This window comes from Melanerpes formicivorus, unplaced genomic scaffold (genome assembly GCF_026170545.1).
Source record: "Melanerpes formicivorus ecotype bairdi unplaced genomic scaffold, bMelFor1.0.p_v2 SCAF_24, whole genome shotgun sequence".
Classification (NCBI taxonomy): Eukaryota; Metazoa; Chordata; class Aves; order Piciformes; family Picidae; genus Melanerpes; species Melanerpes formicivorus.
In genome coordinates, this window is record NW_027142376.1 from 7371969 (window position 1) to 7396221 (window position 24253).

General features: G+C 44.5%; 1 protein-coding gene across 1 annotated transcript in view; it reads right to left on the reverse strand.

Moving 5' to 3' along the window:
- The window catches only part of BBS9 (Bardet-Biedl syndrome 9), a gene marked incomplete at its 3' end in the record, with an annotated part of 105210 nt that overhangs the window by 36744 nt on the left and 44213 nt on the right, over positions 1-24253 (reverse strand). The window contains exons 10-16 of the mRNA XM_068152976.1: positions 14746-14927; positions 13468-13544; positions 11798-11851; positions 9238-9340; positions 7874-7978; positions 5586-5600; positions 2512-2652 (exon numbers count right to left, since the gene is read on the reverse strand). Coding sequence (XP_068009077.1) covers positions 2512-2652; positions 5586-5600; positions 7874-7978; positions 9238-9340; positions 11798-11851; positions 13468-13544; positions 14746-14927 — 677 coding nt within the window. The remainder of the gene's footprint in view (positions 1-2511; positions 2653-5585; positions 5601-7873; positions 7979-9237; positions 9341-11797; positions 11852-13467; positions 13545-14745; positions 14928-24253) is intronic.

Sequence of the window (24253 nt, forward strand, 5' to 3'; positions counted from 1 at the left end):
TAGACAGCAATAAGGTCTCCCTTGAGCCTCCTCTTCTCCAGGCTAAACAACTCCAGCTCCCTCAGTCTCTCCTCACAGGGCTGTGGTTCAGACCCCTCCCCAGCCTTGTGGCTCTTCTCTGGACACATTCAAGTATCTCAGGGTCAACCTCTGCACAAGCAATTCAGGGAAGGCAACCTGAATGAGACTGCTCCCCTTTTGAGGCCTCAGAAGCAAAGAGGCAACACCAGTAGCTTGCTCTGCCCTGCCTTCATTCACAGGTTCAAGCTGAGCTACCCATTATTCCCCAGCCTGGAAACAAGAGGTAGATTTCTCAGAGGTTGACTCTGCATTATCTACAAATAACTGTGATTACTGTACAGCCCAAAGGCTGCCACATTTTACTGGGTGCAAGGGTCACCTTTAATATAGATACTTATGCAAAAATTAAGAGGAAATGATGATGAAAAGGTTTTAAGGACATTGTCTTTCCATCTTTCAGGACAGAGCACAAGAAACATCCAGATTACTATAAACTGGCTACTCTGTTAAGTCCATGCATGCCCCCCCTTTCTTTTCATCCTATTTAGTGGATCAGACCAGGTTAAAAGGCTCAGTTTTAGAGAACCCTCATTTCAAAACTACTCTATGTCACTTCTCCCAACTTTCCCCTAAAAATAAGGGCAAACAGGCAGTAGAAGAGAGACATTTTTTTGTGCACACCAAGAATCCAAAGTTAGTTCAACTGATCATGAGCAGTATGCACCTTTTTTAATTCCCCTGTCACTGACAGTGGGATGAACAGAAATCAGGAGATTTTAGCACCTCATGGAACACATTTGGCTTCTGCTTGGTGTTGTATTTTCAACAATGCATCCCTAGGGTAGCATTATAATTGCTTAACCATACTGGAAGTCTGTGATTAAAGCCCCAAAATGCAGAGCTCTGAAAAACAGCCTCTCTTCTCCCAGCATTACACAGCACACTCATTTGAAAGAGCAGGGATATTTATGCTCAAAGGGAAGCAAATTACACTACCAGAAAACCCAACTGTGCCTACCCCACCACTCTGAGACAAATGTGCTATGGAAATGGTTCAAACAGAGATTAATCTCCACCTTAAAAACATCACATTCAAGTTGTTGGCCCATACAGTTCTCAGGAAACCGTTCCAGAATCTTAGCCTTTTGAAGTTCAGAAACTCAATCTCTGCCAGACTGAACTTACTCACAATCACTTTGTAAGCCTTGTTTATTCCTATCTTCTTGTGCTGATGTGATCATCTAGAGCCATGATACAGCAACATAACACTTACTCCCCCCCTTATATATATTTTTTGCCTGTTATGAAGCTAAATGAGTCACTTTCAATTCTCTTCAAATCCCTAGGTAATGTTCATGGCATTTTCCTGCACTTTTCAATTGGAATTAATTTGTATTTAATATCAACAACCAGCACTCTGTGTGCCAGTGCACAGTAACAGGATACTGGTTTGCAGGATGGAAACATTTTGTCTAATGCCTCCTCAGTTCTCATTTGCTGGCATTATGTTGTACCACAGGGTAATCCTTTATCTCCTTTATCTCTTCCAAATGATGAGCACATCATTACAGTAGAAATAGCTACGGAATTACACTTCCTAGTGCTCACTTTCACTCTTGTTTTCCTAGTCCTAAATGGCACCTAATTCCTCCTTGATATTATGTTAATATTCTCCTGAATATAAAACCTTGCTCAGGTTTGCAGCTCAGAAAATATCACTAAGTTCATGGCTTTCTTTGGAGCAAGGAGACGAATGGAATTACCACATACAATCAGCTCAAGAGCTCCACAAATCTTCCTCCAAAGCCAGTGTGCCCTTTCCATACTTTGTCACTCCTGAATTGCCCTGCTTGTCTTGGTTTTTTTTAAATGAATGACCAACACAACTGATGAAATACATTTCCTAAATACATAAAAAGGAGACCTGTATCATGCCCACTGTGTAGAGCAACAGACAGTTTAACCACAGAGTAACATACCAGCCCAGACAGATTATTCTTCAAGTATTATGCCACCATTTCTCTATATAATTGGACTAAAGAAGAAAAGACTCTGAGCTGGACATGAGAGCTGCCTTCCAGTCCCTGAAGGGATCCCACAGGAAGGCTGCAGAGGGACTTTTCATAAGGGTGTCTAGCAATAGGACAAGGGAGAATGGTTTGATGCTGAGAGCAGGGTTAGATTGGATCCTAGAAAGAAGTTCCTCAGTACAAGAGTGGAGAGACTCTGGAATAGGCTGCCCAGGGAGGTTGTGGATGCCTCCTCCCTGGGTGTGTTCAAGGCCAGGCTGGATGAGGCCTTGAGCAGCTGAGTCTAGTTGAGAGGTGTCCCTGCCCATGGTGGGGAGGTTGGAATACATGATCTCTGAGGTCACTTCCAACCTGAGCTATGATTAACGTTAGCTTTGCTCATCAACGCATTACTCCACAGAAGGAAGCCCTGTTGGAGCTCCTAACACATTTTCTGTTATAGCCATATTTAACAACATACCTGGGAAAAGGCTGAGAAAACTGATGGGAGGTTTATTGGTATCAACGGTCAGCTTGTGGTTCGCTGCTTTTGAAGGTTGAGCTGGAGAGCAAACTAAGCGCAGAGGCAGCTTGAAGTCACACTGTGCAACTTTTGGTCTTCCTAAAATGAAAGGACACAAACTCACCTTTCACATCCATGTATGCCATGGCTCATATGAAGACAGAAAAGTCATGAAACTGCCAGCTACACAGAGCTTATCGCTCAAGTAAGCTTATCAAGTTTAGTACCAAAATGGAGCCAAACCATTTAAGGCTGATCCCAGCAAACCATTCTGCTAACAATTGTTTGCTGCTTTGCTGATCTCTTGTGATAAAAAATTATTTCTAAGACTCATCTAGGGGAAAAAATGTCACTACAAGGCATCCAGCTGGCAGCCAGCCACTAGTGGTGCCCCCAGGGACCAGTGCTGGGCCCAAACCTATTCAATATCTTTACTGATGATATGGATGAGGGGATTGAGTCCATCATCAGTAAGTTTGAAGATGACTCCAAGCTGGGACAGATATTGATCTGTTAGAGGGTAGGAGAGCTCTGCAGAGTGACCTTGACAGGCTGGACAGATGGGCAGAGTCCAAGGGCAGGAGACTTAACACATCCAAGTGCCGGGTCCTGCACACTGGCCACAACAACCCCATGAAGAGCTACAGGCTGGGGTCAGAGTGGCTGGAGAGCAGCCAGGCAGAGAGGGACCTGGAGGTGCTGGTTGATGGTAGGCTGAACATGAGCCAGCAATGTGCCCAGGTGGCCAAGAAGGCCAATGGCATCATGGCCTGTATCAGCAGTAGTGTGGCCAGCAGGAGCAGGGAAGTCATTCTGCCCTGTGTTCAGCATTGGTTAGGCCACACCTTGAGTCCTGTGTCCAGTTCCGGGCTCCTCAGTTTAGGAAAGATGTTGAGTTGCTGGAACGTGGCCAGAGAAGGACAACAAAGCTGGGGAGGGGTCTGGAGCACAGCCCTGTGAGGAGATGCTGAGGGAGCTGGGTGTGCTTAGCCTGGAGAAGAGGAGGCTCAGGGAAAACGTTATTACTGTCTCCAACTCCCTGAAGGGAGGTTGTAGCCAGGTGGGGGTTGGTCTCTTCTCCTGGGCAGCCAGCACCAGAAGAAGAGGACACAGTCTCAAGCTGTGCCAGGGGAGGTTTGGGCTGGATGTTAGGAAGAAGTTCTTCCCAGAAAGAGTTGTTGGCCACTGGAATGTGCTGCCCAGGGAGGTGGTGGAGTCACCATCCCTGGAAGTGTTCAAGAAGAGACTGGATGGGGTGCTTGGTGCCATGGTTTAGTTGATTAGATGGCGATAGGGTGGACTTGATGATCTCAAAGGTCTTTTCCAACCTGGTTAATTCTATTGTATTCTATTCTAAATTCATCCCTCTGCTTGTCAGTTCAGTGGCTCTTGTGGATGGCTGATAATGCCTCCAAGTAACTCTTCTCCAGCAGCTTGTAAAAAAGCCAATCAGTGTAAAAGGAGCATAAAAAGCTTAAGGAAGGCCTTCAGAACTAGGATATCCCCGGGGTCCAAGGAAAACTCCAGAAATCATACTTGACAACAAGCCCATGCCCTTTCAGGATGATTCACTCAACTGTGTTGTCTTCATCATCCAATGGGAAAACTGAAATCTTTTCTTGATAAGACAAATGTCTTGCTATTGAACTTAGCTATGGAGACTTATCAACAGGGGGGAAAAAATGAGTGACAAAACCAGCCAAAAAGATTTGGAACTGCTTTTATATTTAAAGCAAGAGGTTTTCCTTGTTTCAAGCCAGCTTTTCCTAGACAGTCTTCTCTCAGGCTGCCTCACCATGAATGTAAAGGGTTTTTTTTCAGTATTTCAAAGGCTAAATAAAAACTAAACCAAGTAATATCTGGCTTTGGGAGCAGACTGGGGAGATTTTCAGTACCTGATTCCAAAAGAGCTATACATAAGAAAACCAACCCAAAAAAAACTTCCAACAACATTTATCACTACAGTGAAAAAAAAAAAACCCAACAAGTCATGCTGGGAAATGCTTTCAGAATGTTAAATGGTAGTAAAGAAAAACAAAACAGTAACAGAACTCCTTCAGACCTTTGGTGTTATGGCTAATAGTTATGGTTAATAGTCCTCTCACTTGATCTAGAGCTGTGACTCATTGCACAATATAAAATTTTAGCACTGTAATAAAGCAAAAACAAAAGTGGTGGGGGGGGGGAAACCAGATTCTCTTCAAATCTGAAACACAACAGAAATGTGGTAAGAGCATCTCAGAAGTTAATACCACTTAAAAGCATACTATGCACTTACCTGATAAAACAGAACTGTTCCATGTACCATACATGTAATTACAAACTCATCAACCTTCATTGCAGTGGAAACAGAGCACTGATGTATATGATCAAAAACATCAGCTCTGTAATTTAGGAAGTTAAATATTCAGAGAATTTGGGGGGGGTTCTGCTGTTGATGACTCTGAATTTAACCAGTCCAGTGCACCTCACAGCAACCCAAATTAATTCTGGGCCACACAATCCTACCAAGTTTATTCTTGGTAAACACAAAATTCACTTCAGCATTAGGCTTTCACCTCCGGTAGAAATTTCTTAACGCCTAAGCCTTCGTTTTCAGGAGGTTACCTTTTCAAATTATACACATTATATCTTCAAGGTGTCACCTTTATAAGTCACAGACATTATCTTCCCAGAGTTTTTTACTACTTGAATAATGTAAATTACATTGTGTAGCAGAAATTCCCCAGGCGGTGCTAGTTATTCTCACAAGGAATGGTATTCAATGAGGTGCTTCAAGCACCTCAGGGTCCCCTGAAATAGCCAGAAAAGGAATAGCAGAGTTGCCTGCTTTGATTCTTTTACTTATTGGGTTCATAAGAGCCTAAGTATTGAGAACCAAGACTCAGCTGTGCACACATCTCCATGTATAGCTTCTGCGAAACTCAAAACACCTTTTCAGCTGATCTCTAATTGATAGATAAAATAACAGCTCCCTTCCAAATCTGCTTTACTCCATGTATTCAGACTATGCCTTTTTTTCTTGCACTCACCTTCAGGATTGAGCTCTACCAGACAGGCAGCAACAGGGCAAAAGAGAAAGGAGAAAAAAACAAACAAACATATTACTAAAGATGCTGCTCAAAAAAGAAAAGGAAATGTAGTAAGAGGCTATAAAGAAGTTAAGGCACATTTGTTAAGGAGACAATAAAGAAACACAACACCAGCCAAAAACCAGACATGAGACCACAGAATCCCATCCAGCTGAGTGACTCATTAACCTTCAGCTGCATGAATCCCACAGACACACAGGGAAGATTGATTTGGCCACAAATATGGACATCTTGAAAAACAAGAGGCAAAAGCCTCTGTGCAGATAAAATCACAAATGCACTTCATTTTTGTTTACTGATTAATTCCATTGTCTTGTACAGTATTTGTATGCATCTGAGTAGAATTATCCAGGCTTAATAAATTAAATGAGTATCCAAAAATGTAGCAAGGCTGTAATTATTCTCCTTTATTTAGAAGTCTTCCAAATTCTACCACTGAAGGGAAGTTTTAAAAATCTCTGCAGCTCCCTGACTTTGTTTTATGTCACATCTTCTGGGGATTTGCATAGTAACACTCAAACATACTTAAGATTTAAGATAAGTTTTATTTCCCTAATCAAAAGGCTGTCAGAATCCAATATAACAGCTCAAATAGAAACATAAGCTTAACTAGTATCACCTGAAAAGCATATTACATTCATTTCCTGCTGACAAACATCATAGAATCCTAGAATGGCTTAGGTTGGAAGAGACCTCAGAGATAACCTGCTCAACCTCCCCACTATGGGCAGGGACACCTCTCAACTAGACTCAGCTGCTCAAGGCTTCATCCAACCTGGCCTTCAACACCCTCAGGAAAGAGGCAGCCACAACCTCCCTGGGCAGCCTATTCCATAGTCTCACCACCCTCCTACTGAAGAACTTCTTCCTAAGCTCCAGTCTAACCCTGCTCTCCCTCAGCTTCAAACCATTCCCCTTTAAGTTTGATACTCTGGTCTTGCAAAGGAAAACTACAGAAGGCAGACCAGCAAAGCAAACCCCAAGCTTTCCAAATCAGAGGATGCAAGATATTCAACTGTACCACCTATAGAACCATACCACAAAACCTGTCTGAAGTCACAGCACAAAGTTGGACACATCTCATTCACAAGGAATAAGAAGTCAGAGTCACAATGGAGAGGGACTGACCTTGTCCAAGCTGTTCATGCAGGCTCTCCAGGAAAAGGGAGGAGCATCCTTTTCTCTCTCTCACCCTCTGCACATATCTGCAAGTCTTGTCTAAATATCAAGTCTTTAAAACCCTGAGTTTCAGTTTTGTCTCAACCATTTCAATCACCAGACAGTCTAGACTATGATAAACACAATGTTTCAAGTGAGAAGAGATGTGAAGTCACTGCTTAAACAAAAATGTCTGCATAAGATAAGGTCCCGAGGACCACCACCCTTCACAGAAGCTCTAATTCCACATGCATTTTTTGGATGTCATTTTACTCCACGTCACCCTTCCATTTGTGCTGGCACAATGCTCTGCTTGCACAGTGAACCAAAGCAGTAGATCTGGCTGAGAAATAACTGTTGATTGTGTGAGCACAAGATGGGAGGAGGTGCAGGAGCAAAGCCAAGCAGAAGTGAAGAAGAGACAGCTTACAACTGGTTTGTGCTGCATTTAACTCAACAGGCAAGCCCTGCCTGCATACAGCTTCTCAGCAGGCTAACACATTCACAGGCTGTGTGTAGGAAGTTAATCAGTCTGCAGTTGCAGGCAGCTGGGTACATTAACATATTGTATCTCTAGGGTGACTAAGGGTGTTATAAACCAGAAGTACTTAATTTTGGATTAGTTTATTTGGAATGAATATGTTTAACTGTTAAAAGGGAAGTGAGGAATAATCACTCTCAATGCCTGTTCGAATCTCTTCCTCTGTAGGGAGGTAGTTACAATCACATTAATTGGCAGCCCAGAAGGCTGAATAGTCATCAAGATGTAATTAATTTCCCACACCAAGATGTGATCCCTGAAAGGGCAGAAGAGAAGTGAATTATTAGGAGAGGGTGGGAAAGCTTGAACAGCTGCTTCCTAAGATATAAGCATATGATTTTGCCTGTGTAAGATCATAACTTAATGATGCTAAGGAAAATATTAACTAAAACTGAAGACTACACTGTGATACACATCATTCCTTTAATTACTACTGCCTTCAGTGTATTTCAAAGAACATCTATAAGAAATCTGTCAAGAAAAAGAACTTATTAAAAGGCAAATCAGTTTGAAATTTCCAGTGGCTTACCTGTGGGTATATTATATGAGAGCAGACAATTTCCTTCTAGTTCTGATGGAGAACAATTCCCCTTCAAAAAGACAGACACCACCACAGTTTCCAAGGAATCTTGTTCTAAAAACAATCATAGAATCAATAAGGTTGGAAAAGACCTCAAAGATCATCAAGTCCAACCTGTCACCCAAGACCTCATGACTACTAGACCACGGCACTAACTGCCACATCCAGTCCCCTCCTGAACACCTCTAGACGTGGTGACTCCACCACCTCCCTGGGCAGCATATTCCAAGGCCTAACAACTCTGTGAAGAACTTTCTCCTCACCTCGAGCTTAAATTTCCCCTGGTGCAGCTTGAGACTGTGTCCTCTTGTTCTGGTGCTGGTTGCCTGAGAGAAGAGACCAACCCCCTCCTGCCTACAACCACCCTTCAAGGCATTGTAGACAGCTCTAAGGTCACCCCCGAGCCTCCTCTTCTCCAGGCTAAACAATACAGAATTAAACCAAGTAATAGGAGCAGCCAAATATCTATTTATTTTCTAGCACTTTGGGAAATCTTCTACTAAATTATGGTAGTTGTTGCCATTAGTTCACCTTTATTAAATTCCTGGCTATGCTTCTTTTAAAATGTGTCATTTATTAAAGGCAAACTAGTCCCTCCACCTCGTAGCTAACCTGAAGCACAACCAGTAAAACAATTGAGCACACTGACCACAAAGACTATCAACACACAACACTCTTCCTGGTCTTCCCCCCTAAGTAGTCTTCAAGGCTATCCCACCTGAATCTTATCAATACAGCTGGTAAAAGGCTAGAATCACCAAACAGCTGATGCTAAGTGAGGGAAGGAATCGAATTAACCAGGTTGGAAGAGACCTTCAAGATCATCAAGTCCAACCTATCACCCAACACCATCTAATCAACTAAACCATGGCACTAAGTGCCTCATCCAGTCTCCTCTTCAGACCAAATATTTAAATCTATTACAGTAAGGGATAGAACATATGCTGGAGCTTGCCCACAGCTAAACAGGCTTTCTGTTCCTGCTTCTACCTCAGCACTGCTATTTCTACATGGACAGCAAAACTATCACAGAGTAACTACTTTTTTTCCCTCCATCATGAAGCTGCCACTCTGCATCTCCAGCCCTGCCAAGCACCACACCATAATCAAGAAAGTAACTCCATTTTTTCCTACTTGCCTTCCTCCACCAAGCAGGATTTTGTAGCTGCAGAGTGTAAGGAAGGCACATTTTTAATTGCTTTAAGTGTAGTGTATCTGCAACAACACACTCAACACAGGCTGGACTGCACCTTTCAAAAGTCCTCAGGATAAAATGATGATACAGGAGCTGTAATGGCACTATAATAATTTACCTAAATCATCAAAGATGAACTGGTCACAGGTCACAGCTAATGGAGCTTGTACACACACTGTCAGGTTTGGTTTCTGTGCAGTCACTCTGCTCTGTATGGTGATCTAAATCAAATGACACAAAGAAGAATTAGAAGAAAGCAACAAAATCATCTCTGTATAGCAGAAAACAAACTTAACCAGCAAAACTGTATGGAAAAGGCCAATTCAGCAACAAGGTTTCAGAACTTCATATTTCAACTTCACACCCAGCATTTTCCTTTGACAACTGTCATTACTTACAGCAAGTAATGGGATGCTATAACTTGAAAAGCTATAATGAACTGAGATTTCTCATGCTCTTTGTAATTTTAAGCCAAGATCAACTATTGCTGAACTGATGATCAAAACATTGCCCAAGTGTCATGTGCATTAGTCCTAATGTAACTAATAAACAAAACAGTTCTTAGATGACTGAAGTGAAAAGCAACATGAAAAAGAAAGCAAAGGTAGATCAGAAATTATTTAACTGTAAGGAGCAATTCATAGTCTTCTGAGTAACTTCAGAGCCAAGATCTGTATGATTTTTTTACTGCAAGCAAGTTCTAAAACTAAATATACAGGGTGTGGGTATCACAACTCCAAGACTCAATTATGAGAGCTGACCTAACCATAAACCTGGAGTGGCCCTGGCTGCTTCTACTGGAGGCAAATCTTTCTCTGCAAAACCGGTGGATAAGAAGATGTCCCTGCTCTCAGATCTAAAGAACTAAGAAGTTCAGACCTAAAATGATGGTGTTGACTGAGATCTGAATGTGGTCTGGATATAACACAGAGTCTCTGTGTTACTATCATTGCCTGGTTTGTGTTGTTGGTCTACCCATTTGATCACTACAGCCAGGTTAAAGCAGTTCAGGGACATATTAGTAGCAGGAACAGGGAGGTCATTCTGCCCCTGTACACTGCACTGGTTAGGCTGCACCTCGAGTCCTGTGTCCAGTTCTGGGCCCCTCAGTTTAGGAAGGATGTTGACTTGCTGGAGCATGTCCAGAGAAGGGCAACGAAGTTGGTGAGGGGTTTGGAACAAAAGCCCTATGAGGAGAGGCTGAGGGAGCTGGGGTTGCTTAGCCTGGAGAAGAGGAGACTCAGGGGTGACCTTATTGCTCTCTACAACTACCTTAAGGGAGGTTGTAGACAGGCAGAGGTTGGTCTCTTCTCCCAGGCAAGCAGCACCAGAACAAGAGGACACAGACTCAGGCTGTACCAGGGGAAATTTAGGCTGGAGGTTAGGAGGAAGTTTTACACAGAGAGGGTGATTGCCCATTGGAATGGGCTGCCTGGGGAGGTGGTGGAGTCACCATCATTGGAGGTGTTCAGGGGGAGACTTGATGGGGTGCTTGGTTGCATGGTTTAGTTGATTAGGTGGTGTTGGATGATAGGTTGGACACGATGATCTTGAAGGTCTCTTCCAACCTGGTCCTATTCTATTCTATTCTATTCTATTCTATTCTAACAGTAGTACTGAAGAACTTCTTCCTCCCTCACACTTTCCTCAGATCAGTTCCAGGCAGCAACTCTCAAGGAGGATTCCAATTATATCAACTTTCAGGTTAGATTCTCCCAGCTATTTTTCTCCTCACACAAGTAAAAGCTACAAAAGCTTTTTTTCCACAAAAGAAACTCTGTTTTTCTTTATTGGCTACTAAAAAGGCAGCTGAAAATAAACTTTACATTCACATAACCTAACATTTAGTCACTTGAAAAGTCTTGGGAAAATCATTCCTATGACTCCAACAACTTAATGCAATCTTAATAATGTTTTTAGTATCAAAAAGAAAAACTCCAGTTGCTTTCTGACTTCACCTTGCTGGAATCACAGAATCATAGAATCAATAAGGTTGGAAAAGACCTCAGAGATCATCAAGTCCAACCTATCACCCAACACCTCATGGCTAACTAAACCATGGCTCCACATGCCACGTCCAATCCCTTTTTGAACACCTCCAGGGACAGTGACTCCACCACTTCCCTGGGCAGCACATGCCAATGGCCAAACACTTTTTCTGTGAAAAACTTTCTCCTCACCTCCAGCTTAAACCTCTCCTGGCACAGCTTGAGACTGTGTCCTCTTGTTCTGTCACAGGTTGCCTGGGAAAAGAGACCAACTCCCTCCTGGCTACAACCTCCCTTCAGGTAGTTGGAGAGAGCAAGAAGGTCTCCCCTGAGCCTCCTCTTCTCCAGGCTAAGCAACCCCAGCTCCCTCAGCCTCTCTTCACAGGGCTGTGCTCCAGACCCCTCCCCAGCCTCATTGCCCTTCTCTGCACACCTTCAAGTGTTCCAATGTCTTTCTTAAATTGAGGGGCCCAGAACTGGACACAGGACTCATGGTGTGGCCTAACCAGTGCTGAGTATAGGGGCAAAAAGGCACCTCCACGGGCAATGACACCTCATCATACTAAGGAGAAAACAGAGTTATGTATATATTGCATTTCAAATTCTACTCATTTTCATGACCTAAGAGAAACTGACAGTTCAAACTTGCCACCACCATCTGAACACTGCTGCTGAAGGCAGGCACTGTACCTTTACTGTGACTGATGGTACTGCCTCCGCTTTCACCTCACTATCGATGGCTTGCTGTGAAGAAAAAGATGAAAACAGAGTAAATTCAGCATCACACATGACTGAGTGAACACAATGAATGCAATACTGCTTTCCTACCAGCAGCTTGGTAAACAGGGAGCTATTGGCGAAGGACTCATCGCTCCTGTGACAGATCAAAGTACACAAAACACATTTCTGAGTTCCTTCTGAAAACGCAAAGCCTCTGTTTGAAACGGACTACAAAAAGGCCAGTAGAAGGTCACACAGGTTGCATGCATAAGAAACTGATCCACATTCATGCATATATAAATATTTGAAACTCTTTTCTTTGGCACACTACTTTCCACTGTCTATTTATTTGCATTCTGGAAATACCTTCTCTAATTCAGTAGGGAAAGGTGACTTCCCATCTGCCCAAATATTATAAACACACACACCACAGTATGGAGTATAAAATCATCACATACTATCTTAAAATCAGAAATAGACATCAGGATTCCAAAGAAGGTTGTATCACAGTATCACAGTACTGTAGCAGCTACCTGTTCCTGCTAATTTCTACTTTCAATTCATCCATTTAAGTCAAAATTCATCCTGACCTCATCATCATAGAATAGCTCAGGCTGTATGGGACATTAGATACCATTTACTCCAACCTCCCTTCCTTGGCCAGGGACACCTCTCAACTAGACTCAGCTGCTCAGGCCTCATCCAGCCTGACCTTGACACCCCCAGGGAGGAGACAGCCACAACCGCCCTGGGCAGCTTATTCCAGATCCCCACCACCCTCCTACTGAGGAACTTCTTCCTCAGATCCAGTCTAATCCTGCTCTCCCTCAGCTTCAAACCATTCCCCCTTGTTCTACTGCTTGACACCCTTACAGAAAGTCCCTCTGCAGCCTTCCTGTAGGAAAGCATTGGAAGACAGCTCTGAAGTCCCCCTGGAGTCTTCTCCAGGCTGAAAAACCCAGCTCCCTCACTCTGTCCCCATAGCAGAGATGTTCCAGCCCTTGGATCATCTTTGTGGCCCTCCTCTAGACCCAGTCCAACAGTTGTGTCCTTCTTATGCTGGGGACACCAGAACTGGAGGCAGTGTTCAAAGTCAGGTCTCACAAGAGCAAGGGGACAGAATCACCTCTTAACCTTCTGGCCACACTCCTCTGGATGATAAAAGATCCATTACTGTATTTTATGCTTATATTTTATTTTGCAATAGGTCAGTTCTTACAGTTTAGAAAGGGTTCCTGTCTGTTTATAGTACTCTATTTTAAAGAAACACTTCAATCTCAGTCACACAAACATAAATACATAATAATCACTACCTAGGATTAATCATTATTTACTCCTGAATAAAGCCCAATTTGTACAGAATAATTTATTTTTCACAGAATTGTCAGGGTTGGAAGGGACCTCAAGGATCACCCAGCTCCAATCCCCCTGCCATTTGCAGGGACACCTCACACTACAGCAGGTTGCTCACAGCCACATCCAGCCTGGCCTTCAAAACCTCCAGGGATGAGGCTTCCACCACTTCCTTCCTGGGCAACCTGTGCCAGTATCTCACCAGCCTCATGGTGAAGAACTTCTTCCTAACATCCAGTCTGACTCTACCCATTTCTAGGTTTGCTCCATTCCATACAGGTACTTACTGATTCTGCATCCAAATCAGGTGAAACTTCTGCTGTGACAATTACATCTTTGTGTTTTTCAGGCTGGGGCAAAATATCTGAAATGAAAAGACAAAGTAAATCAGCTCTCCTGGGTCAAACAAGCAGCTACATTTCTAAATGTATGTCATTTCTCTGACCAAAGAAAACCTCCCAGTTTTACAACATTTCTACAGACAACCTAAGCCTGGACCTCATTCTGGATCTCTGATTTATGTATGAAATGGGATTAAGATGTATTTGATACTAAGATTTTACACCTACTCTCCAGGCATACACTACAACACCTGTAACAAACAACTATTACACACCACCCATCTCATGGCTCTTGAAGTAATCTGATACTGAATAAGAGAGACACAAAAATTCTGTGCCTAACAGTGAAAAATTGAAAGAGATTTGAGAAATTCCTCTGCAGAAGAAGATAGAAAAGGCTTTAGGTAAAGAACATTAGGTGGGGCTTGGTTTACAACATGTTACCCAATGATCATAGAATCAGTAAGGTTGGAAAAGACCTCAGAGATCATCAAGTCCAACCTATCACCCAACACCTCATGGCTAACTAAACCATGGCTTCAAGTGCCACATCCAAGCCTTTTTTGAACACCTCCAGGGATGGTGACTCCACCACCTCCCTGGGCAGCACATTCCAGGGGCCAATCTCTATTTCTGGGACGAACTTTCTCCTCACCTTCAGCCTAAACGTCCCCTGGTGCAGCTTGAGATCTCCAGCTCTGTCAGCATACAAAGCAAAGAATGCTGCAAACTAACCTGGGGATGTGTGGCTGGAAAGCTACAACTTGGAGAGGGACCCGAGGAGTAAGTTCTTTACCATGAAGGGTAGTGGAACACTGGAACAGGTTGCCCAGGGAGGTGATTGGGGCTCCATCTCTGGAGGTATTAAAGGTGAGGCTGGACAGGGCTCTGAGTAACCTGATCTCGTTGAGGATGCCCCTGCTTACTGCAGAGGGGATTGGTCTGATGACCTTTGGATGGCCCTTCCAACCCAGACCATGCTGTAATTCACAATATGAGTCAGCAGTGTACCTTGAAAGTTCCCAGAGGCATGATGTCCAAAGGCTTTACAGCCTAGGGTCTGGTTTGGTACTTCTGTTCATTAAAATCTAGACTTTATTGAATACTACATTTCCTACAGAAATGGAATTGTGGCTGAAGTTTGAAAACAAACTATTTTCAAGCACTGAAAGGAAAATCAAGTGGTTTGGAGTATGTACAGCTATAGGAAAGTTAGAGGCACACCTTGTGCTGTTGTGGCTTCCTTGATGATTTTCTGAAGCTCTTTCATTTCAGCATCATATTCTTCATAGTTTATCTCCCTAGAATCAACCTTAGGAGCCTGGAAGATCGAAGGATCAGTTCCAAGGTAGGAACACTGAAGATGCCCATCATCACTCAGGGTGACTATAACACCCTTCAGGTCTCTGCATCACCAAAAAATAAAGGTCAGAAAGGAAGTGGGAAGAATCTCAGAAGCAATAACAGCAGAAGCAGCACAAATTCATGCTACAAATAAACAGAACTCTCAGCTTTTCATGAGATTCAGTGACCAAAAGAAAACAACAATACCACAGTATCACAGTATCACTAAGGTTGGAAGAGACCTCGAGGATCATCAAGTCCAACCTGTCACCACAGACCCCATGACTAGACCATGGCACCAAGTGCCACGTCCAATCTCCTCTTGAACACCTCCAGGGACGGTGACTCCACCACCTCCCTGGCCAGCACATTCCAATGACGAATGACTCTCTCAGTGAAGAACTTTCTCCTCACCTCGAGCCTAAACTTCCCCTGGTGCAGCTTAAGACTGTGTCCTCTTGTTCTGGTGCTGGTTGCCTGGGAGAAGAGACCAACCCCTTCCTGGCTACAACCACCTTTCAGGTAGTTGTAGAGGGCAATGAGGTCACCTTCAATTCAGATGTGCTTATTAATGTTTCTCATGTTACCCATGCTTGCTCAACATTATACACAATATTACTCATGTTACACATTACAACAAGACCTAAGGCAAATCTATGCTAGTCAGATGAGTGGAACATCAGCCACTATCTCAAAATCCATACATCAAGACAGGTAGAGGAAAGGATCAGAACAAGCTGAGCAGAGAGCATGGTTGTAAATTCCATTAATTAATTGTTACTTAATTCAAGTATGAACATTTAGGTTGCTATGCCTAAATATACAGGGCTTTGCTTAATGCTTGCCAAGTGGACTTTGCCATACTGGTGACAGGCAAAGCAGAGCCTTTAAAAAGGGATAATATTGAGGGAAATGCTCCAAACACACTGCCCTGTGCTCTGCTATTTAGTTACAGCAAACAATGAAGTTGCTAAAACAGATTCATAGAATCATAGAATCAATAAGGTTGGAAAAGACCTCAGAGATCAAGTCCAACCTATCACCCAACACCTCATGACTAACTAAACCATGGCTTCGAGTGCCACATCCAATCCTTTTTTGAACGCCTCCAGGGACAGTGACTCCACTTCGGGTAGTTACAGAGAGCAAGAAGGTGCCCCCTGAGCCTCCTCTTCTCCAGGCTAAGCAACCCCAGCTCCCTCAGCCTCTCCTCACAGGGCTGTGCTCCAGACCCCTCCCCAGCCTCATTGCCCTTCCCTGGACACATTGAAGTATCTCAATTTCTTTCTTAAACTGAGGGGCCCAGAACTGGACACAGGACTCAAGGTGTGGCAATGACTAAGAGGAAAGTTGGGTGAAATGTGTGGGTTTTTAAGGTGGAGTTTTGCAACGTGCATTCTGGAGCTCAGAAGTTGAGTATAATTTATACAGGGGAAATCACATCATTTGATTTCATTTCATTGGACACATTACCTGCAGATAACTGCCAACTTAAAGGTACATGGGGAGGACAAATTACAAACCCCTGTTGAATTCATTATACTTCAGCAGTATATCACCAAAGATTTATTGCTAACTGTGTAACTGTATTTCTTCCTGCCATTTTGATTTACAGTCAGATGCCTTCATGGATCTTTCCTCCTTCCTTTAACGGATTTATAACCTTAGGAAAGAAATGTTAAGATGATCCCAAGCCATTGCTGGAGAGTTTTAGAAATTGTCTTGTATTCAGGTGTCAGTTTTCTTTCTGCAGTGGTGGAACAAGCTCACAATGCACTTTCTCTCATTGACTCTTTCTGTTTGCCTGGGGGCTGGAGTTAGAGTGGCTGGAGAGCAGCCAGGCAGAAAGGGACCTGGGGGTACTGGATGACAGCAGCTGAACATGAGCCAGCAATGTGCCCAGGTGGCCAAGAAGGCCAACGGCATCCTGGCCTGCATAGCAGGAGCAGGGAGGTCATTCTGCCCTGTACTCAGCACTGGTTAGGCCACACCTTGAGTCCTGTGTCCAGTTCTGGGCTCCTCAGTTTAGGAGAGATGTTGAGATGCTGGAAGGTGTCCAGAGAAGGGCAACAAAGCTGGGGAGGGGTTTGGAGCACAGCCCTGTGAGGAGAGGCCGAGGGAGCTGGGGTTGTTTAGCCTGGAGAAGAGGAGACTCAGGGGAGACCTTCTTGCTCTCTACAACTCCCTGAAGGGAGGTTGTAGCCAGGAGGGGGTTGGTCTCTTTTCCCAGGCAAACTGTGACAGAACAAGAGGACACAGCCTCAAGCTGTGTCAGGGGAGGTTTAGGCTGGAAGTGAGGAGAAAGTTCTTCCCAGAAGGAGTAATTGCCTATTGGAATGTGCTGTCCAGGGAGATGGTGGGGTCACCATCCCTGGAGGTGTTCAAAAAAGGATTGGATGTGGCACTTGAAGCCATGGTTTAGTTATCAGGAGGTGTTAGGTATTAGGTACGAGGTTGGACTTGATGATCTCAAAGGTCTTTTCCAACCTGCTTGATTCTGTGATTAGTTCAGAGACAAAAGCACTGGTGTAAGAAAGAATTGTTACCAATGACACTGCTCCTTTGCTGCAGTCACTGTTCCACTGGGTTTTAGGAAGACTGTTCAACATGAAACACATACAAAGCTTTTAAATGCCTTTTACAGTAACCTTCCTCCTTGAAGGACTTCATTAATTAGTGTACCAGTAGGAAAAAAAAAAAGAAAAAAACCTCTGACTAACCAGTCAGATGACTGACCCCTCTTACAAGAAAGCTGTGGATGTGCTGGAAGGTGTCCAGAGAAGAGCCACAAGGATGAGCAGAGGGCTGGAGCTGCTCTCCTATGAGAACAGACTGAGGGAGTTGGGGTTGTTCAGATTGGAGAAGAGAAGCCTCTGAAGAGACCTTGTTGGGGTCTTCCAGGCTCTGAAGGGGGCCTACAGGAAAGCTGGGGAGGGACTTTTGAGGGTGTCAGGGAGTGATAGGACTGAGGGGGAATGAAACAAAACTAGAAGTGGGAAGATTCAGATTGGCTGTTAGGAAGAAGTTCTGCCCCATGAGGATGGTGAGACACTGGCACAGGTTGCCCAGGAAGGAAGTGGTGGAAGCCTCATCCCTGGAGGTTTTGAAAGCCAGGCTGGATGTGGCTGTGAGCAACCTGCTGTAGTGTGAGGTGTCCCTGCCCGGGGCAGGGGTTTGGAACTGGCTGATCCTTGAGGTCCCTTCCAACCCTGACACTTCTATGAGTCTGTGTTAATATCTCATTTTTAACACATTAATTTGTCTGTTTGTCAGCCACTCAAGATAGCTTTATTTTTTCCAGCTTTTAGAACAGTGGTTAAAAGACAGCAGGGGGAGGGGGAGAACCTTTAACAGTTTCATAGTAGCTTCTCCACAGCTACTGCCCTCACACACCATCCCTGCAAGCACTGTTACTTCATTTGGCACAGAATCTGGCACTCCAATTACTTGTTAAATTTCTTCTATTGTAAACTGTAGTTTTTACTATCAGACAATAACCAAAGTAATACCAAATCTAAGAGGACACTTTTAACAGTGAGGAAGTCAAAGTATGCAACAAATTATTCTGGTATCTAAAATAGCTTTACAGGACAAAGCAGCTCCTACACACATCTGGGAGCAATTTGCAAAGCTCTGTTTTATTGGATTCTGGGTAATAATAATGGCATATGCTTTTTGTAGGTCTTCTCTTAAAAGAAATTGCTCACAACAACATTCTTGAAGAAATTAAGATGTTTTGCTTGCTTCCAGTTAGATAATAACAAATTGATCACTTGACTGCTCTGGTGAAGCCACATCTGGAATATTGCTTCCAGTTCTGGGCCCCTCAGCTCAAGAAGGATCTCAGGGAACTGCTTGGAAGAGCGCAGTGCAGAGCCACAAAGCTGATGCAAGCAGTGGAACATCTCCCTGTGAGGATAGGCTGAGGGAGCTGGGGCTCTTCAGCTTGGAGCAGAGGAACCTGAGGGGTGACCTCTTGTTAAAGATGTGCAGGGCAGTGTTAGGAGGACAGAGCCAGGCTCTGCTCAGGGATGTCCAATGACAGGACAAGGGGCAGTGGGGGCAAGCTGGAGCAGAGGAGGTTCCATGTGAACAGAAGGAGAAACTTTGTCACTGTGAGGGTGCCAGAGCCCTGGAGCAGGCTGCCCAGAGAGGTTGTGGAGTCTCCTCCTCTGGAGACATTCAAAATGCATCTGGATGTGTTTCTCTGTGACCTGCCCTGGGTGATCCTGCTCTGGCAGGGGCTTGGACTAGCCCATGCTATTCATTTAAAAGTGAGTATATTATTTTAGAATAGGAGAGGGAGAGCTGCTTGCCTTCTTGCTCCTGCAGTTTGAATTCCCACTTCTCAAGTTTTTTCCAGAACCATGAGGGTAGGAATGTTTTAAATGCCATTCTGAAGTTGAAACCCCTACAAAACCATATGACTGCAACAAGCAGCCTTTCAGGAAAAAAACAAGGAAGTGACATGCAATACAATGAGATGAACTGCAAATACGGGAGTGTGCCTCATATCACACAGCAAATGCCATTTGAAACCACCTTGCTAGAAAGCTCAGGGACACAGCACAGTGCAATCTGAACATAGCATTTGGTACCTCTGGATTCTGCAGGATCAGAGTCCTGCTAAGGTAAAAGAAACAGTCCCCAAATGTGAATGTGGTTATAAGTTACCCAGATTAAAGATCCCTCTTCTAAAGACCTTTGAAAAAGTTCTTATTTTGTACTGCCACCTCAACAACCCAGTGGCAACTGAGTGACAACAACAAATGCAATTTTCATATTTTCCTCAGAACCATTTCTTTCAAGTGCAATTATATTTAAGTAGAAAGAGTGTTGAATTCTCTGCATTTAACTGCTCAGATCAGACAACAAATCTTACCAAACACTCAAATGAACATTTAGAGACTCATAGTATCAGTCAGGGTTGGAAGGGACCACAAGGATCATCCAGTTCCAACCCCCCTGCCATGGGCAGGGACACCCCACACTAGATCAGGCTGGACAGAGCCTCATCCAGCCTGGGCTTAAACACCTCCAGGGACGGTGCCCCAGCCACCTCCCTGGACAACCCATTCCAGGGCTTCACCGCTCCCATGGTGAAGAACTTCCTCCTCACCTCCAGCCTGAATCTCCCCACCTCCAGCTTCATTCCATTCCCTCCAGTCCTATCACTACCTGAGATCCTGAGAAGTCCCTCCCCAGCCTTCCTGTAGGCCCCTTCAGCTACTGGAAGGCCACAATGAGGTCACCTCGGAGCCTTCTCTTAGAATGGCTTGGGTTGGAAGGGACCTCCCAAGCTCATCCAATCCAACCACCCTGCAGTCAGCAGGGACATCCTCCAGGCTGCTCAGAGCCTTCTCCAGCCTGACCTTGAATATGTCCAAGGATAGGGCCTCAGCTACCACCCTGGGCAGCCTGTTCCAGTGCTCCACCAGCCTCGTGGTTAAGAGCTTGTTCCTCTGTATGCATGCACAAAAGTGAGCAGTTCATAGTGTGGTCATAACTGGCATCAGTCTTATTATACTCCTACTACACAGAAAGAAAGCAAAAAAGAAATCTTTCAACAATCTATAAAATTTGATTCCTGCAGTTTTCTTTCCATAAAAGCAGGTAATAAGTGCTAAGTTTTGCTGGGCTTCTATGTTGAGTTTTGCCACTTTTATATGGTGATGCTTGAACAGCTGTTGTAGCTGTGGTGATGTCAGGAATAATAAGGAAGAACAGATGAGCTGGAATGAGGCACAAAGTATTTTCAAGCCTCTGGACAGGCTAAAAGAATTCAGTGAGAGGGGTTTTATTTTGATTTCACATGCTATTACCCTATATAGAATAGACCAGACCAGACCAGACCAGACCAGGTTGGAAGAGACCTTCAAGATCACCGCGTCCAACCTATCATCCAACACCACCTAATCAACTAACCCATGTAACCAAGCACCCTGTCAAGTCTCCTCCTGAAGAATGTCAATGATGTGACTGCCCTTCTACACCTTACAGACATAACTGAACTACAATATTTCTTTATAATTTTCCCAGTAGAATTCCAGTTCCTGTTGCTTTTCTACTACATGAGGAGCACAGTTAGACACAGTAATCTAGCCACCCACTGTATGACAACTCTGTGCCAGAGAGCAAGCTGTAATTTCAAGTTCATATCTGGACCAGGCAAATATTTTCTCACTTGCTTTTAACTATCCTGTTTAACAATACTGGAAGCTGAAATCAAGGCTATACACTAGAATTCTCAAGTCCAAGCTTTTGGTTCACACACCTCATGGAAACTGAACTGAACAGCCTGGGGGGCACAGATGAGTTCAAATCTGGAAGTTAATCCTGTGACAACCCAAAGAATTTAAACACCAACTTATGTTCTCTCATTTATGGTGACAGCTTGCTGAATCAGACTTCACATGCAATGCAGTAATTCCTTATTCTTGGACTACATCATGCCACTTACCTGTATTAAATCTCCAATTCTGTATAACCCACAATCAAATCTGTAAGAGCCTAAGACAAAATATGAACACCAACAGCTAATGGGTAGCTGGCTTCTAAAGACCATAGACTGGCTTATGTTGGAAGGGACTCTAGACATCATCTACTCCCAACCTCTCCAGCCATGGGCAGGGACATCTCTCAACTAGATTCAGCTGCTCAAGGCTTCAGCCAACCTAGCCTCGAACATCCCCAAGGAAGAGGCATCCACAACTGCCCTGGGCAGCCTATTCCAGAGCCTCAGCATCCTCCTGCTGAAAAAGTTCTTCCCCAGATCCAGTCTAACCCTGCTCTCCCTCAGCTTCAAACCATTCCCCCTTCTCCTGTCTCTAGACACCACCATGAAAAGTCCCTCTGCAGCCTTCCTGGAGGATGCCCTCACAGATTGGAAGACAGCTTTAAGGTCCTCCTGGAATCTTCTCCAGGCTGAACATCCCAAATCCTTCAGCCTATCCTCATAGCAGAGGTGCTCTTGGATCAATCTTTCTGGCCTCCTCTGGGCTCACTCCAACAGCTCTGTGTCCTTCTACTGGGGACACCAGAACTGGAGGCAGTATTCAAAGTAGGGTCTCAAAAGAGCAAAGGGGATGGCAGATACATGTATCATATGGGATACAGTCCTCATGTGCTTGTGGCTGACAATACCCCTGTTAGGAGTTCAGGCACCACCCTTATAGTCAAGCCTGCAGTGATCATACCTGGGGGAAGCAGTAACAAAAAAAATTACCTACCCAAATTTCCAACACCAAGTCCCTTGTAGCCTTAGCAATTAGCAGTAATATTTGTTTTGCCTTGCAAACTGAGCAAAACAAAATCACTGATCCTTTTATGGGGTTATTCCTCACTATAAACCTAGGCTGACTTGACATTCACCAAGAGCTGAAGTGTGGATAAAGCTAAATCGCTGTGACTGCCATCTTCAGCATACGACATCTGTACTTTTACTTCCTGGCTTTTCAGCAGTCACCTTTGTTTAAAAACAGACAACTGTGTTCTTGCCCATCTCAAACAATGGGCATCTATTTGCTAGCCACCATGGGTTGAGTTGAATCTGCTGCTGTGTATATGCAATACCATGCTGCTGTCACGCCAGCTTCAAAATGAAAGTGCTGGCTGGAGCAAAGTACCAGGGGCCTTGAAGTTCAGATGGGGAACAGGAGAGGCTTCCTGTTCCAGCTGCTGGGTTTGGTGAGGAGAGGAGAGGTTCGGAGAGGAGAGGTTCAGAGAGGAGAGGAGACCTTCAAGATCATCGTGTCCAACCCATCAACCAATCCGACCCACCTAATCAACTAAACCATGGCACCAAGCACCCCATTAAGTTTCCTCCTGAACACCTCCAGTGATGGTGACTCCACCGCCTCCCCAGGCAGCCCATTCCAATGGGCAATCACTCTCTCTGTATAGAACTTCTTCCTAACATCCAGCCTAAAAACCTCCCCTGACGCAGCCTGAGACTGTGTCCTCTTGTTCTGGTACTGGCTGTCTGGGAGAAGAGACCAACCTCTGCCTGTCTACAACCTCCCTTCAGGTAGTTGTAGAGAGCAATAAGGTTACCCCTGAGTCTCCTCCTCTCCAGGCTAAGCAACCCCAGCTCCCTCAGCCTCTCCTCATAGGTCTTGTGTTCCAAACCCCTCACCAACTTCGTTGCCCTTCTCTGGGGGGTTGGTCATTGCTGCTGTGTGTGCTGCTGGTCAGGGGTGCGGAGGTTGCTGGCTCCACAGCACAGAGCAGAAGCAGCAGCAGATTTTCTGCTAATAAGCTACGGTAACTGTGCATTGGATCATTGCCAGCAAACTCCTTATCTCAACCCAGACTTGCTTTACTTTTGTGTTAGTTTCCCTCCCCTTTGTGTGGGCAGAGAGGTGGGGGGCTGTGAGAGCAGGCTGTGTTAACCCAGGACACCAGCTCAGCTGACGCTAAAAAGCCAGGTTCTGGAAATTTAATATTTTAAGAAACTCTGAGATTCCTGCTCTTTGAAAGGTGGCAAATGACTTGTGCACAGCATATAATAAAAGCTTTCCAGACTGCTTTATATATCCTCTTCAAAAGGCATGCTATTCCATTACCAAGTAAAATCACATTTATCTGTCAAACAAATGAAAGTGAAAGCAAATATTCGAGTAACTTTCACCAACTTGTCCAAACCTGTCAGCTCCTTTTAATAAAAAGGAGCTGCACATTTTACAAGCCAGACATGTCATTTGGGGAGTTATTTGCTTCAAGAATCTTTCTTCCACGAGGAACAGTCCTTCTGCTCACAGAGGTAGCCGCACGTATAAATAAACGCTCACAGCGAAAGGTGGTTCCAGGATTCCAATTCCCAGAAGCAGTTCCCAAAAGTAAAGGCAGTACATCCACAAAGCATTCCATTACCTACAGGCAGGCACTACACAGGTTCCTGAAGTCTTTTCTTTTGATTGTCTCTAAATTCATCTGGCTGAAAGTGGAAATATCACAGAACCACAGAATTGTCAGGGAAGAGACCTCAAGGATCAGCCAGTTCCAACCCCCCTGCCATGGCCAGGGACACCTCACACTACAGCAGCTTGCTCACAGCCACATCCAGCCTGGCTGCAAAAACCTCCAGGGATGAGGCTTCCACCACCTCCCTGGGCAACCTGTGCCAGTCTCTCACCACCCTCATGGGGAAGAACTTCTTCCTAACATCCAATCTCAATCTACCCATTTCTAGTTTTGCTCCATTCCCCCCAGTCCTATCACTCCCTGACACCCTCAAAAGTCCCTCCCCAGCTTTCTTGTAGCCCCCTTCAGATACTGGAAGGCCACATTAAGGTCTCTACAGAGCCTTCTCTTCTCCAGACTGAACAGCCCCAACTCCCTCAGTCTGTCCTCATAGTAGAGCAGCTCCAGCCCTCTGCTCATCCTCGTG